This window comes from Dendrobates tinctorius, unplaced genomic scaffold (assembly GCF_039654945.1).
Source record: "Dendrobates tinctorius isolate UK_male_01 unplaced genomic scaffold, ASM3965494v1 ptg000038l, whole genome shotgun sequence".
In the NCBI taxonomy this organism is placed as follows: Eukaryota; Metazoa; Chordata; class Amphibia; order Anura; family Dendrobatidae; genus Dendrobates; species Dendrobates tinctorius.
In genome coordinates, this window is record NW_027361706.1 from 5679 (window position 1) to 21833 (window position 16155).

At 46.3% G+C, this 16155-nt stretch overlaps 1 protein-coding gene across 3 annotated transcripts in view; it reads left to right on the forward strand.

The window, feature by feature from the left end:
* Window positions 1–661: 661 nt before the first annotated feature.
* The window catches only part of LOC141088196 (PX domain-containing protein kinase-like protein), a 29517-nt gene continuing 14023 nt past the window's right edge, over window positions 662–16155 (forward strand). The window contains exons 1-5 of one of the 3 annotated variants that reach the window (XM_073574125.1): window positions 662–1401; window positions 1881–1967; window positions 2086–2155; window positions 2667–2726; window positions 14309–14338. In XM_073574125.1, the coding sequence (XP_073430226.1) occupies window positions 1369–1401; window positions 1881–1967; window positions 2086–2155; window positions 2667–2726; window positions 14309–14325 (267 nt within the window). In that variant the 5' untranslated portion in view covers window positions 662–1368 and the 3' untranslated portion in view covers window positions 14326–14338. Of the gene's footprint in view, window positions 1402–1880; window positions 1968–2085; window positions 2156–2666; window positions 2727–14308; window positions 14344–16155 lie in introns of all 3 variants that reach the window. The other 2 variants (XM_073574124.1, XM_073574123.1) reach the window with 2 other exon arrangements.

The following is a 16155-nucleotide window of genomic DNA, read 5'->3' on the forward strand; positions in this document are numbered from 1 at the left end:
TAGCTGCCTAAAGTCAGTACTTTGTAGAGACTCCTTTTGCTGCAGTTACAGCTGCAAGTCGCTTTGGATAACGCTCTATGCTCTTTCCACTTGGGATTTTTGGCCATTCCTCAAGGCAAAACTGCTCCAGCTTCTTCACGTTAGATGGTTTCCTCTGGTGAACAGGAATCTACAAGTCTGACCACAGATTCTCAAATGGATTAAGGTCTGAGCTTTGACGAGGCTGCTCCAAAACATTTACTGAAACAGTTTCTGCACCATCCATCACTCGGATCATTTTCACTGTCCCTACTGCCGATAAAGATTCCCACAGCATGATGCTGCTACCACCATGTTTCACTGTGGGGATGGTGTTCCTGGAGTGATGAGCGGTGTTGGTTTGACACCAGACATAGCATTTACCTTGATGGCCAAAAAGTTCAATTTTGGTCTCATCTGACCACAGAAACTTCCCCCATACATATGAGGAGTCTCCCACATGTATTTTGGCAAACTCAAAACAAGCTTTACAATTTTTGTGTGTAAGTAAAGTCTTTTTTTTCTGGTTACTCTTCTATAAAGGCCACCTCTATGTAGTGTATGGCTTATCATGGTCGTATGGATAGATACTCGGGTCTCTGCTTGGGAACACTGCAGCTCTATCAGGGTTACCTTTGGTCTCTGTGCTGCCCCTCTGATGCATCACACACGAATCGGATTACAACAAATATTTACACACAGGTTGTAATGTAACAAAATAGGTCAAAAGCCATGTGGGTGAATACTTTCGCAATCCGCTGTATATAACTCCTGTCTGCTATTTCGCACAAAATCTGTAGAAAGGCACAATCCTTCAGCCCTCATCCCCCACAATAAGTTAAAACTGCCTGGTGCACACACCAATGTGTGCAGGAACGGTCAGCACTCTGCCATCACTATAGGTGCCAGAACCTCATTTTCCTCACGTCCTAGTACGCATTGCTCCTGCCATTGCCCGATGGATTGTGTGTCCTGGACTGAATGTTCACCTGTTATTTCTGTAAGCAGTTTTATAGCGATAGACACAAAGACCCACTCCCCGCTTCCTCCCTGCGGGGCGACAAAGGCCCGCTCCCATGATCGCCATGTATACTACTCGTAGCAAAGTCCAGAAAAGATGAACGCCGGTCCCCCAATATTGGAGGAGGGGGAATTAATTTAGCTGACATTAAATAAGGGGAGAGAACGGGACATATCGACTGGAGAGACCATTGAAAAACTTGTGCATGGGAAAAGATGAAGCGTTGTACTAACATTCTGATTTTGGATCTAATTTCATTATTTTAAATTTTTTTAATTTTCCAGATTCCTACCAAGTTAAAAGAAGCTCTGAAAACAGCCAAAGAATGTATGGAGAAGAGGCTCGCAGAGGAGCAGAAATTGGTAATGTCCCTGCCATTATTAGATTGTGCCGAGATGACATTAAAGGGGTTCTTTGGTTAAAACAAACTATCAACTATTCGCAGGACAACTGGAGGTCCGACCGCTGGGACCCGCACCGAGAACGGGGAACTTTTATGCTCGTTGCAAGATGGTGGGCAGACCGGATGCCCGACCATTGTTTAATTCATTCTCTATGGTTCTGCCTGAAAAAGTGGACATGGAGAATGAATGGAGTGCTGGTTGAATATGAGCTGTAATGGGGATAAGTGTCCCAGCAGTCGGACCCCCACCGGTCAATAAGTGAAGGGTCTGACCCCTGGGATTTGTTTTTGTTCTGTTCATCGCGTATAAAACTGGAAATTACATTAGTAACAATCAGGAGTATCCGTAAAGGATGAAGAGGTTTATGTTAGAAAATGTGACTAGACCATCTGTGGTCACACCGGCACTAACCCAGCCTCGCCCACATTATCGTGTAGATCTACCAGCACAGACGACTGACACGAGCACAGTCACATCACGGGTCAGAGGAGGAGAAGAAAAAGAGGAAAATTCTGGCACGAAAGGTAAAGTAGAAATGTATTTATTTATTTTTATAAAGCCATAAACCCCTTTTATTATTGCACGTTTTCCATCTTAAGGACCAAGTCTTCATCCCGTCTCCCTTGTTCTTGCATTCCCTAGAAGTCAAAGCGCACAAACTGCGAATCCGGAGAGGAGCAGTCCACGAAATGCAACAACTCGAATAATTCAGGTAATAACTTTTATGGATTTTTTTTTTTTTTAAATATATAGAGGTTTTATCCACTTAGAAAAATTGCTCTTTAGAGGTGTTGAAAAAAATACTAATAAATGACTATAATCACATAATGTGCAATCCAGGGTCCAGCAGCTCCGCTTTATTTCTATATGAGTATTTCCTGTGTTAGCAAGTGACCGCTGCGGTTTGTGAAGGAGGCTGGCTGGGCCTTTCAAAAGCTAATCCAGCCCCCTCTCAGTATGTACCGGGATGGTGAAGGGGGCTGGCTTGGCTATTGAAATGAGGTGATAGCCAGCCGAAACATGACTGCTCTGTACGCTGTGTAGTGGCCGGTCACATTCACTTCAATATGGAACTGTGCTGTTACGGCTCCGTACACTGTTTACAGGCACCTACAACTCTCATCATATGTTAGCGACTACAACTACAGTTTTCGGATCTTTGATGTGTAATCTTTTGCTTCCTTTTTCATCTGTTAAATATGTCCGTCATTTCTGGTTTTCAGGCTCTGGAACAAGTTCTCCTTTGACGTCTCCCTCATCTCCGACACCACCTTCAACAGCAGGTCAGTATCAATGGTTCTTTGTCTGTTTGTGTAACCCAGGAACTATGACTTTAAGCTGGACTACACACTTCAGCCCTTCTGGCTTACAGCGCTCTCTTGACCCCCCCATACACGTGCATGCTCAGTTTGGTTGAGCGTGCATGGGTTCCGATTGGGAAGTTGCTGCCAGGCACCTCTGATGTCGGCGTATCTCTCCTCTGGTCTTGGCTTTGAAATATAACATGCCCCATCCTTACTCCCCTCCGAATATCATGGCAGACCCTTCCTCACACAGTCAGGCATTTCAGACAAGGTGGAACGGGGTTTCGTCCAACGTTAATCTAGTCAATTTGAGAAATTGGCCATTGACATCTGGAGGGTGACGAGTCTGATACTGTAAGTTCTGGTTCCTTATGGGTTTTTTTAGGTCAGTTCCCCTTTGAGTATTTGCTCATAAAATAGGAACAGTCATTACTAACCCAGTTTTCTTTCCAAGAACAGCTACAAGGTAAGTTATGGCGCGATGTGCGCTCCACCCAGAGCTACCTCCGCTTCTCTCCGCACCGGCTGCTCTCATGCACGCTTTGTGTCCACACATCGCACCTCCTGATCTCTCACGTCATCACATCACCGCCTTTACCGGAAATATCCTGCGCTGAGATATTTCGACCCTTTTCATGCAAAACAGATTGTGGCGCAATGGATAAAAGGGACATTGCTGTTACTGCAGAGAAATTGGTTTGGCTTGTAATTTAGACATTCACTTTGATATGTTTTATAGGACTCAATGAGATACATAATTTATAGTAATGAAAAAAGGAAATGTTAAGTCAGTTTCTGCTTCCCATTTCCGGTGTCTCTCCATTATGGGGGGGTGGATACCCAACCATTGTCTTTGACAGGGTGAAATAGTTATATTAACATTTGTTTTTTTTTGTCCATTACTGCACTTATCTACTATCTATCAGACTCTAGACTTATTTCAGGTTTCCTGATTTCCTTTCCTTGCAGTTCAGCCTTCTCTTGACACCATCTTGAATTTGAGATGTCACTCTGTTTCTTCCTCTCTGTGCTCTGCTATCAATCCCCTGATGCATCAGTACAGCATCTATACCTGCTGGGAAGACAGTGTCATTATTTTTTTTCTTTTTTACAAAAAAAGGCTGACACTCTGTCGTCATGTAGGTTAAACTAATTTCCTTCATTATAATTGTGTGGCAGGAGCTGTCTAATAATCATCAGTAACTGTGATGAACGTTTCTGCAAAAACTGTGGAGAAGCACTACTTTAGCCAGATGATAAAGATTACCTGGGGACACAATGTAGGGAAAAACATAAAGGGGACACATCGCTAAATGCACCAGCATCCCCTTTATTCTTCATATTGGTGGGATCTCAAAGGTCAGAATCCTCACTTTGAGATGTGCAGTTTCACCGCATGGGGCACACTCTACATGGTATTGTGTGTATTTAGTATACACTTCACAGGTGGCCCTACAATATTGTTTTGGATTTACTTAGATCAGGATGGTACCAGAGTCCACCAATTGACATGCATTATTAGCATACACTCCTTATCGTGTGTGAATTCACTTTTGTGTATTTTATAGGTTTTTTTCTTTGAATAATTGAAGCATTTTCATGACATGGCCTGATGGTGCATAATAGTCTATTGAGTGATAGATGTCGGACATGTTGGATGAGCAGTGTTGTTGTTCGGTTCCCATTGGAAAATTTTCCTGATTATGTAAATATTCAGTGATCGATGTTGGTGGGGATTGATGCGACTAGAGACTTCATCCAAATACATAAATGAAGTTGCTATGTGGAATATCTATAGAGGACCGCTATTGTCCCCTCTAACTGCATTCTCCCACCAGATCTGAGATGTAGGGCAACCATGCAACTTCTGGAGCAACCCAATCCTCCCTACCCCAGTGTGGAATTCAAGTATCACTCCCTCTGAGGTTTCTATGATGGCACTGTCAATCAGTAGTGCATCATAGGATCAGGTCTATTGTATATCTGTACACTACTCACAAAAAGTTAGGGATATTTTGGTTTTCGGGCAAAATTTACAGAAAACGTAAAAAGTTCCCACTACAGTGATATTTTCTCATGAAAGTAGGGCATTTAAGTAGAAGCATGCAGTTGTTATTTCCTCATCGCAAACAATTTATTGAAACAAAAGCCAACAATGGTGAGTATACCACCCCCCCCCAACAAAAAAAAAAAAAATGCCAATGACTTGTCATGTGGCCTTGAGCATCAATTACAGCTTGACAACAAAGTCTCCTGCTGTTCACAAGTGGAGTTATTGTCTGCTGAGGCATGGCATCCCACTGTTTTTGAAGGGTGGCCCTCAGGTCATTGAGTTTCTGGGGTACAGAGTTACGAGCCTCTACACGGCGACTCAGCTGGTCACATCGGTTTTCTATAGGATTGAGGTCTGGAGACAGTGCAGGCCGCTACATTAGCGGTACCCCAGTCTGCAGCAGCCTTTCCCTAATGAAGAGACCTCAATGAGCTGGAGCATTGTCATCCATGAAGATGAATTTCGGCCGGTGTTGTTGGTGCAGAGGCACAATGACTGGATTAATGATGTTCTTCAAGAAGGAGGGGCTTGTTACAAAGTGTAGGGCAGCTCTGTATTGACTAGACACACCTGCCCATACCATAACACCACCACCACCACCAAAGGCTCGTCTGGTGTCAACAGTGGCTAATGCATAGCCTGCTCCTTGACATCTCCAACACTGTTGGCGGACATCATTTCTACACTGAGGCCCACTGGTCACTCGTCCAGCGTGGATGAAGCCTGGGTCTGGTGGTGGGGTCATGTACCCTTGCTGATGTACACGGTTTTGAATGGTCTGGAGTGACACTTGGGTGCTTCTCACCTCCCTTAAATGTGGCTGGAGTTGTGTGGCATTCATCATCTGATTCCGAAGGGCATTGTTCACAATGAAGCAGTCATCGGTGTGGGATGTGGCCAAAGGACATCAGCTTTGCGGCCTTTGTGACTCTTCCAGCACCTCTGTGTCTCTGTTGCACCCTGCTGATGACTCTGTGACCCTCTAAGCTCAGCGGTCATTTCCAACCGAGAACGTCTTGCTTGAAGCCTCACAACGGCGAGGTTCCTGTTCATGAAATGTTGGGTGTCGTCTTGGTCTCATGATGTCAAAAATGTGAACATCCTGATGAGGATGACTGTTTAATACCAATTCTAATTGAACCTTGAAATTTATTGGGCGATTTATGGATCAAACACTTGTTGTGAATTTTGCCATTAAGCTCCTTGTTACAGAAAATTGTGCAAAAAGTCCTGAAACCTAGAACGGTTGGACATGTGGATCCAAAAGTTTAGAGCTGGTCACATAAAGTTCACCTGAAAAGTTTAGAGCGCATTTTAGGTTCATTCTGAAATTTTGCCCGAAAACCAAATATCCCAAACTTTTTATATGAGTAGTGTTTATGGCCATTAAGGTTTTAACAACAATCCCCAAAATGGAAGCGGTCAATGTGGCTTAAATTCCATAAGTGTCATGGACTCCACAAAAATGTCTTCTAGCATTACTGTCTCTTCTGGTGTATACCCCATGCTGATTGTTTCCATCATGCTATCATGCTAAGACATTGCTGCTTCATTGTGTATTGTCGGCAGCATTCTCTGAACCCATCGTGGAGAATGTTGTCCTCCCTGCTTGTCGGAAATGTCGCCTTGGCCTAAACACATTCTCATCGTTGTCTATATAACTACATTTATGTTAACTCTTCGTCATGAAAAGTTTGATACCCTTAGGCCACGTTCACATGTTCAGTATTTGATCAGTAATTCTATACTGTGTGTAGAGAGAATGCTGTCAATGTAACAGCAAGGGCAGAGGGCACCGAGGTCTTGCATTTTGAAGCCGTCACTTGTGAGCATAGTCAAATGCACTGACCGGTGGACTTTCAATATTCTGTCATTTTCATAAAATCACCTTTTTATCCTGCTCTCATATCAGGAAGAATAAACCTTGTATTACGTTCCCTTTTCAAGGGGTCATCCTGCTAAAACATTTATCCACTGGATAGATAAGTATTCAATTGGTTTGGGGTTCGATTACTGGGAGACTCACCGATGCTGAGAATAAAGGTACTGCAACCCCTGAGCAAATGGTGCGGTAGTGGACATGTATGAAGACCACTGTATCAGGAGCTGTCCAATGATTATCAGGAACTATGATAAGAGTTTCTGTTCCCTCCATATGTTAATTCCAGAGTCTCTATTTTGGCATAGTATTTGGAGAGAGCTTCCTTTCGAAGCTGATGTAAGCCAAAATGAAGGACTTTTTTTTCCCCACCTCTGTATAAAAATTAAAGCCTACAGCTGTATGTTTTGTATCATAGATTGATACAAGTGCTACATCACCGCAGTGTATACAAAGGATGTCTTGTGACTGATTTTCATGGATTTAATAAACATTTATTAGATATTTTTACGGAAAAAAAATCCATGTGCTTGCTTGCTAAAGCTGCTCTGATTGGTTGCCAGTTAAAAATCCGCCTCAGTGTATTTAGTGTAGTCATAGAAACCATTATTGTTTACAATGTTGATTATTCAGAACAATAGCAATAAGGTTCAGTTACAGGAGGACTTTTGATTTCATGACTACAGTGACTTGCAAAAGTATTCACCCCAAGTTCTTGTTTTTTTTGCCATCTCACAACCTGGAATTTCACTTTTTATTTGAGGGTTTGCATCAGTTCATGTAAAGAAAATGCCTACAACTGTGAATATTTGGTTTTCTTTTTTTTGTGTGAAGCAAACAATAGGACAAAATAATTGAAAACTTCCATGTGCAATACTATTCATCCCCCTAAAGTCAGTACTTTGTAGAGCCTCCGTTTCTCGTTCGCCTTATTGGGGGACACAGAGACCATGGGTGTATGCTTTGCTGCCACTAGGAGGCTGACACTATGCACAAAAAAATGTTAGCTCCTCCTCCGCAGTATACACCCCACCGACTGGCACCAATTTCCTCAGTTTAGCTTAGTGTCAGTAGGAGGTGGACACGGGTCTTTCATTAGACCCATATCTACCTCGTCGTGCGTCGTTCCTTTACAGGTTCTACGGAGGGATACAGAGTGAAAAGTCACATCTGTACTCCCACATGGAGTCTGCGAGTACGGCGTGTACTGCCACCCCGTATCCTTGCAGTTCTCCGCGGCAGGACCAGCCAGACTGACGCCGACACCAAGACGTGCCAGCGACTCCAGGGGTCCTTGTCGCCAGTCTCCCTCCCACTCGCCTACCAGAGCCTGTCGGTTGGATGAGACGCAGGACTTCTTCAGACCCAGGTACCGGATCGGGGATGGGTGAGTATAGATTTTTTTTTTTTTAAATTTTTATTACCTGGCTGCTCATTCCCGATGGACAGGGGGCCTCTTCAGTGGCACAGGGATGCGGGCGCTGCGGACGCTCGCAGTCGCCCTACTTCTATAGGCACACCATGCTCTTTTTTGCTGGCCCCGCATTCCCCCCCCTTTCTGGGGACAGGGAGCACAGGACCTTTTTCCTTTCCTCCCCTTGAGAGCGGCTTGCGGCTGCGGCGTCCCCTTCTTCCGACCTCCGCGCTGACCCCCTGCTGACAGGCGGCCGCCGCAACTAATTTAGGCCCCGGCTTCAGTTCGGGCCTACCGCTGCGTCGCGGCCACGCCCCCCGCCCCTTTCTTCTAAGCGGGCTTCTCTCCCGCTCTTCCCAGGCCCTCCCACCGCCTGTCCTTCACCTGCCCAGCCTGCTATTGGCTAGAGGGCGGTGAATTTTAACCCTGCGATGTGCTCCGCCCTCCCTCCTCTCCTGGACGCGCGCTCTTTCTCAGGCAGGCGCCATTTTACCAGCCTGTTAGCCGGACACCAGCTCGTCACCGGATTATCTTCTGCCAGCTGTTTTTTTTCGTTCAGGACGTCTATCGGCCGGATTTCGCTCTGACCTGCATCCACTGACAGGTCGCAGAGCATCGCTTCTGGGGACACCGGACCGTGAGTAGCTCTGCACTGCAGACTGACCCTTCTCCGCCCTCTGTCCCCCAACCTTCTGGCATTACCTCAGCTTTCCAATAACACGGTTCTCCCGCTTTCAGGCGTGGCGTCCCTAAAGGATTCTAATGACAGGATTATAGAATCCCTGGCGAAGTCTGCCTTTGAAGCGGCTTCAGCGGCTGTGTGCCCAATCTTTGCTTCATCCTGGGCAGCAAAGGCCATAGCCACGTGGGCAGACTACCTTCGTCAAGGCGTCTTAGATAAGGCGCAACCGGAGCGTTTGGCCGATCTCGCCAATCAGATCTCCCATGCTGGGGACTATCTTCTTTCCGCTTCCTTGGATGCCGCATCCTGTGCAGTTCAGGCGTCAAGCAACGTAGTTGCAATTTGACATACAGTTTGGCTAAAGGCCTGGCAAGCGGACTTGTCTTCTAAAAAGTCCCTCACTAACCTGCCTTTTCAGGGGGTGCGCCTCTTTGGGTTCCAATTGGACCAGATTATTAAGGACGCCACCGGAGGCACAAGTTCACTCCTCCCTCAGTCCAATCCTCGCAGACCTCCACTAAGGCGTCAGTTTCCACCCTTTCGGACTTTCCGCCGTTTCAATACGGCGGACAACTCCTCCAGCCAACAGAGACCGCAGGCTCGCAAGGAGAGAAAGAAAGTTTCCTTCAGACCCACTCCTTCCTGGCGATCCCACTCTTCCCAGGGCAGACCGTCCAGATCTGGATCTGGACGGTCTACTTCAGCATGACTATCGTCGGACACGCGAGGGGCCTTTCCAATTGGGAGGCCGACTTCCTTCAGGGACGTTTGGCTGGCCTCCGTAGAGGACGCTTGGGTCAGGGAGGTCGTATCCTCAGGATACAAGATACAGTTCGCCTCTCCCACGGGATCGTTTCTTCGAATCCCGGCCTCCAAAGGATCCAGCCTTGATCCCGGGGTTCTCTACGGCTATCGCCTCTCTCCTCAGACAGCACCACTACCAGCTCGTCGCACTGCCCTTCGGTCTTGCCACCGCTCCCAGACTCTTCACGAAGATCGTGGCTGCGTTGATGGCTTTGTTGAGAGTCAGAGGTCTCGTTCTTTTCCCGTACCTAGACGATATTCTGATCAGGGCTCCCTCATTTCAACAGGCTCACCAAAGTTTGTCAATCGTCTTGGACACTCTTTCCGATTTCGGGTGGATCGTCAACAGGAAAAACCTGTCTGGTTCCTACCCAACGCCTGGTCTTTCTAGGCCTTCTGTTCGACACTCGTCGGTCAAGGGTCTTTCTCCCACAAGAGAAGATTCTCTCTCTGCAGCAGGAAGTACGATCGCTGCAGATCTCAATTCCCGTCCCTCCGTACAGCCAGGAGGGTCATGGGAAAGATGGTGGCGGCGATAGAGGCAGTTCCCTTTGCCCAATTTCACGACAGACCTCTCCAGCAGGCCATTCTGTCGAAGTGGAACAGGTCGCCTCGGTCCCTGGATCGCCCTGTTCCTCCTTCTTACCGGATCAAGCGGTCCCTCAGCTTGTGGTTGTCGTCATCTCTCATTCTATCGGGTCGATTCTTCCTTCCCATTCGCTGGCAGATGCCAGTCTCCTCGGTTGGGGTGCAGTGTTCCGCAACCACACTGTTCAGGTTCGATGGTCGGATCGGGAATCAGTACCGATCAACATTCTGGAGATTCGAGCTATCCATCTTGCTCTCGTTCACTGGGCTCCTCAAGGGACTGCCAGTACGGATTCAGATAGACATCGCCACAGCGGTGGCATATGTCTACCGCCAAGGGGGAACACGGAGTGTCTCATCCCTGGCGGAGGGGTCCAAGATTCTTCGTTGGGCGGAGATTTCCGTTCCGACAGTTTCCGCGGTGCACATTCCCGGCGTAGACAACTGAGCCGACGATTTTCTCAGCCGCAAGGGTCTCGCGGCGGGAGAGTTGTCCCTCCATCCGGAGGTGTTTCATCTGCTCTGCCTTCGGTGGGGAACCCCGGATGTAGACCTCATGGCATCTCGCCTCAACAGGAAAGTCCCACAATTCGTGTCCAGGTCTCGGGACCCTCTGGCAGTGGGCGCCGACGCCCTGGCCGTTTCTTGGTCCCAGTTCGACCTTCCCTACCTGTTCCCTCCTCTGCCTCTTCTTCCCAACCTGTTGAAAAAGATCAAGGCAGAAGGAATTCCAGTCATTCTCATCGCCCCGAATTGGCCCAGAAGGTCTTGGTTCGCGGACATTGTCAACCTTCTCGCGGACGCCCCCTGGAAGCTTCCAGACAGAACAGATCTGTCTCAGGGACCGATTTGCCACCCCAATTCTCGGCCGCTCAATTTAACGGCGTGGCTGTTGACCGAGGTTCTGAAACGGGCAGGATTTTCCGACCAGGTAGTTCAGACCATGATCCGAGCCAGAAAGCCATCATCTTCCAAGATCTACTACCGTCCTTGGAAGGCCTATTTCACTTGGTGTGAGACCAATGACATCGCGCCCATGTCTTTTTCGCTCCCTTCAGTCCTAGCGTTTCTTCAGGCAGGATTGGATGCGGGCCTTCCCCTCAGTTCCCTGAAGGGTCAAGTTTCGGCGCTGTCCATTCTATTTCAGAAAACATTGGCTTCCCGTCCTCAGGTTAAGACCTTTCTTCAGGGTGTGGCTCACACGGTTCCGCTGTACAGGGCGCCCGTGGATCCATGGGATCTTAATCTGGTTCTTGAGGTTCTGCAAGGTCCTCCCTTTGAACCCCTCAGGGATATTTCCCTTTCTCTCCTTTCTTGGAAGGTAGCCTTTCTGGTGGCCATCACCTCCGTCCGGCACGTGTCGGAATTGGCAGCTCTTTCGTGCCGCTCCCCTTTTCTGGTGCTCCACCAGGATAAGGTAGTTCTGCGGCCTCCGCCCTCTTTCCTGCCGAAGGTGGTGTCCTCGTTTCACCTCAACGAGGATATCGTGCTACCATCCTTTTGTCCGTATCCAACTCATCCCCGAGAGCGGTCCTTGAACAAGCTGGACCTGGTTAGGGCGATAAGAGTCTATCTGTCTAGGACGACTTCCTTGCGAAAGACAGAGTCTCTTTTCATTATCCCTGATGGGGCGCGGAAAGGTCACTCGGCGTCAAAGGCCACTATTGCTCGCTGGATCAGATCGGCAATTTTGGAAGCCTACCGAGTTAAGCGTCGCGGAGCCCCTCTGGGGATCAGGGTCCACTCTGCTCGGGCAGTGGGTGCCTCCTGGGCGGTGCGCCACAGAGCTTCCGCGCTGCAGCTTTGCAAAGCTGCAACATGGTCATCGGTTCACACGTTTGTGAAATTCTACTGAGTCCACACCTACGCTTCGGCGGACGCCAGCCTAGGTAGACGGATTCTGCAGGCCGCGGTGGTGAGTCCGCTGGCCTAATGGAAGTTTGTTTCCCACCCCAGGGACTGCTTTGGGACGTCCCATGGTCTCTGTGTCCCCCAATGAGGCGAACAAGAAAACAGGATTTTTTGGGTTGCTTACCGTAAAATCTGTTTCTCGGAGCCTTCATTGGGGGAAACAGCACCCTCCCATGTTTTACAACTCCTGTTCTTATGTTTGTCGGTTGGTTACAGTTGAGTTGTCTGTTCTGTTTTCATTCTGTTTTGTTACTTCTCCTACTGCTTTCTCACTAACTGAGGAAATTGGTGCCGGTCGGTGGGGTGTATACTGCGGAGGAGGAGCTAACATTTTTTTGTGCATAGTGTCAGCCTCCTAGTTGCAGCAAAGCATACACCAATGGTCTCTGTGTCCCCCAATGAAGGCTCCGAGAAACAGATTTTACAGTAAGCAACCCAAAAAATCCTGTTTTTGCAGAGATTACAGCTGCAAGTTGCTTTGGATAAGGCTCTGAGCTTTCCACACCTTGACACTGGGATTTTTGCCCATTCCTCAAAGCAAAACTGCTCCAGCTCCTTTACATTGGTTTCCTTTGGTTAGCAGCAATCTTCACGTCTGACTGGAGATGTTCTATTGGATTAAGGTGTGGGCTTTGACTAGGCCACTCCAAAACATTGACATGTTTTCCCTTAAACCACTCGAGTGTTGTATTAGCAGTATGCTTTGGGACATTGTTGTGTTGGAAGGTGAACCTCCGCACCAGTCTGTAATCACTGACAGAATTAAACAGGTTTTGCTGAAGACTATCCCTGTATTTCACACCATCCATCTTCCCCTCGACTTGGACTGTTGTCCCTGCTGACGAAAAACATCACAGCATAATGCTGTCACCACCATGTTTTACTGTGGGGATGGTGTTGAGCTGTGTTGGTTTGATTCCATACATAGCGTTTACCTTTGTGGCCAAAAAGTTCAATTTTGGTATTATTTGACTACTGCACCTTCCTCCATACATCTGGGGAATCTCCTATGTCTTTTGGCAAACTCAAAAGAAGTCTTACAATTTTTGTAAGTAAAAGCTTTTTTTCTGCCCACTGTTCCATAAAAGCCACTTCTATGGAGTGTACGGCTTATTGTGGTCGTATGGACAGATACTCCAGTCTCTGCTTGGGAACTCTGCAGCTCTTTCATGGTTACCGGTGGTCTCTGCGCTGCCTCTGATTAATACCCTTCTTGCCCAGGCTGAGAGTATTGATGGCGGCCCTCTCTTGGCAGGTTTGTTGCGGTACCATGTTCTTTCCATTTGATGATGCTTCGGGGGATCATCAGAGACTGGGATTTTTTTTTTTTTTTATAACTTAGCTCTGACTTAGTTTGGAGAGCTCCTTGGTCTTCATGATGGTGTTCGGTTAATGGTGCTGCAGCCTATGTGGCCTTTCAGAGAAGGTAAAGTGTATATACTAACAGACATGTGACATTAGATTACACACAGGGAGATGTCCTGTCACCAAGCATGGGACTTATGAAGGGAATGGCTTGCACCAGACACTTTTAGGGGCATCATACACATGCACATCACAATTTTTAGTTATTCAATCCCATAAACTTAATTTATGCCTATATTTTTCTAACTTTACTTCACTAAACTTAGACTATTGAGTGCTGATGCATCACACACAAATCTGATTACAAAAATATTTACACACAGGTTGTAATGTAGAAAGCCGCAGCCTTAGGGTGAATAATTTTGCAAGCCACTGTAGATAGCTTTCCTTTATAGAGTTAAAATGCCTGTTCATGTAGTCATCATAAAGGGGTGAATCCCATCACAGGGACTCCTGTCAATCGTTCTTACATGGCTGCAAAGAACGTGGCCTGGAGTAATAGAATGTATTGGCTCGTCGTGTATGTGCCCGGCTATCCCATTCATGTTCTATGGGAGTGAGGATGAAGGCCTAACACAACAGTAATCATCTATCCATTGGATAGTTGTTAATTTTTGTAAACTGGAATACCCCTTTTTGACAGGAGTGAAGAATCGTAAAACTATTCATAAAGTGGGTGAACAAAATTCCAGGGTGGAAATGTTAAAGGGAAAAAAAAGAAGCCCCCATTAGTTTACGCACATAAGTGGATTTTTTTTTTTTGTTATTTCTGGTGACCGATGAGTAATATTGTTTTTATGTGTTTTGTCTAATGTTATTATTGATCGGTGTCCTTTTTTTCTTCCTCTGCTGTCTTTCTATGTAGAGCATGCATCATTTTGAACGTGAAATATCGGTAAAGTAAGCAAAATGCTTCTTTTGTCGCATAAAAAAATAAAATGCCAGTTGCTACCATGTGGGGGCAGTGTGGAGTATTGCCCCATCACCATGCTACTGTGTCACTTGTTATTTTACATTTTGGCAGAATTAAATTTTGTTTTAATAATTCTTTTTTGCCATTTGCATTTCACCCATTAGCCAGGTTGGTATGATGGTTGCTTGGTTAAAAAAAAAAAAAAAAAAAAAATAGACTCTAAGACAATTTTAAGAAATTGTCAGAAATCTCCCCCCTCATCAGCTGATGAAATGTATTACATGGCGAATGTAGTATTACATAGTTGCCAACAGTCTGACTTTTGCGGAGGCAGACGCAACAAAGGAGCACAAGAACCACCCAAAAGTGGGTGTTCCTTGTTTGGGGGCAGTCACAGGCTTATGCCCCGGTTTTGCCTATTAGATTGTGGGCATTTATGGTAGTAGAGCAAGCAGAGATCTTGAAAAACATATTTTAGACAATGTTCCAGGTTAAGTTCTTTCTTATACTATTTGCAGGACCCCTCAGCCTCCAAAAACGTGTACTTCTGGAAATGGTCAGCTCAACCACTAGGGCTAGTACTTCCTGTTCTCTGCTGATGACCCCTAGATGTTCGGGGCTGGCGAGTTTGGGTAATTTGGGTAAAAAAAAGTCAGGTGCCAGAACAGTACCCGAACATCCATTGTTTGCCACACTGTCATGTGCATGACAGTGCGGTAAACACTATGTATGATCGGCTGTATAATCATTACCACGGGTAAGATACCCGTGGTTCTCATACTGTCAAATGATAGTGTGGGAACCGCGGCTGGGATTGAAGGTAAAAAGTTTACCTCCGGTCATTGGCGTCAGCTGATGGGACTACTCATCCTATCGGCCTGCTGCCGCTTATAAAAGAGAGTGGGCGCAGCTGATTGGAGTATTCATCAGCCGGCACCTGCGCACAAACCAAATAATACAAAAAAGAAACTCGATGTGGGTTTTCCTTTATTTTTTATAACCAGCCAGGCAAAACTGACAGCTGCGGGCTGTAATCATCAGCTTAAACAAATCTTGCTAAAACATTAAAAAACGATAACCAATCTAAAAATAAAAAAAACAACGGTGTGGATTCCCCCCGCTTTTTGACAACCAGCCAAGCTAAAGCAAACAACTGGGGGTTGGTATTCTCAGGCTGGTAAGGTGCTCTGCATATTAGATGTGCCAATTTTGGTCCGGTTGTTCTCACTTGCCATGTGGCAGTGGCAACTGGGGTTCATAGTTGTGGGGTTGATGTCTCGTTTATGTTTTCCAGTGACATCAAACCCACGGCTTAGTAACCGAGAGGCGTCTTTAAGACACCTATCCATTACTAATCCTATAGTTATCCTGTAAATAAACACATCAAGAATAAAGTCCTTAATTTGAAATAAAATACTTTTAATTAAAAATAAGGAAAAACCGTTATACTCTCCTAACTAACCATTCCATTGAAGCCCTTGTCTCTTGTTACTACAAAGACTAAAAACAATAATATCCCTCACCTGTCAGTCGTTCTGTCCCATGCCACAATTCATGTCTGGGGATAAACAGATTTCAACCTGGATGGTGCCAAGATGCGATCCGCCAGTATGAGAACCACTGGGAGAATAAGCTGCTGTGAGCACAGTGGTAATGTCATAAGTGACCCCATTTTGGAAACTAGACCCCCCCAAGGAACTTATCTAGATATGTGGCGAGAACTTTGAACCCACAAGGGCTTCACAGAAGTTTATAACGTACAGCGGTACAATTAAAAAATCATTTTTTCCACAAAAATG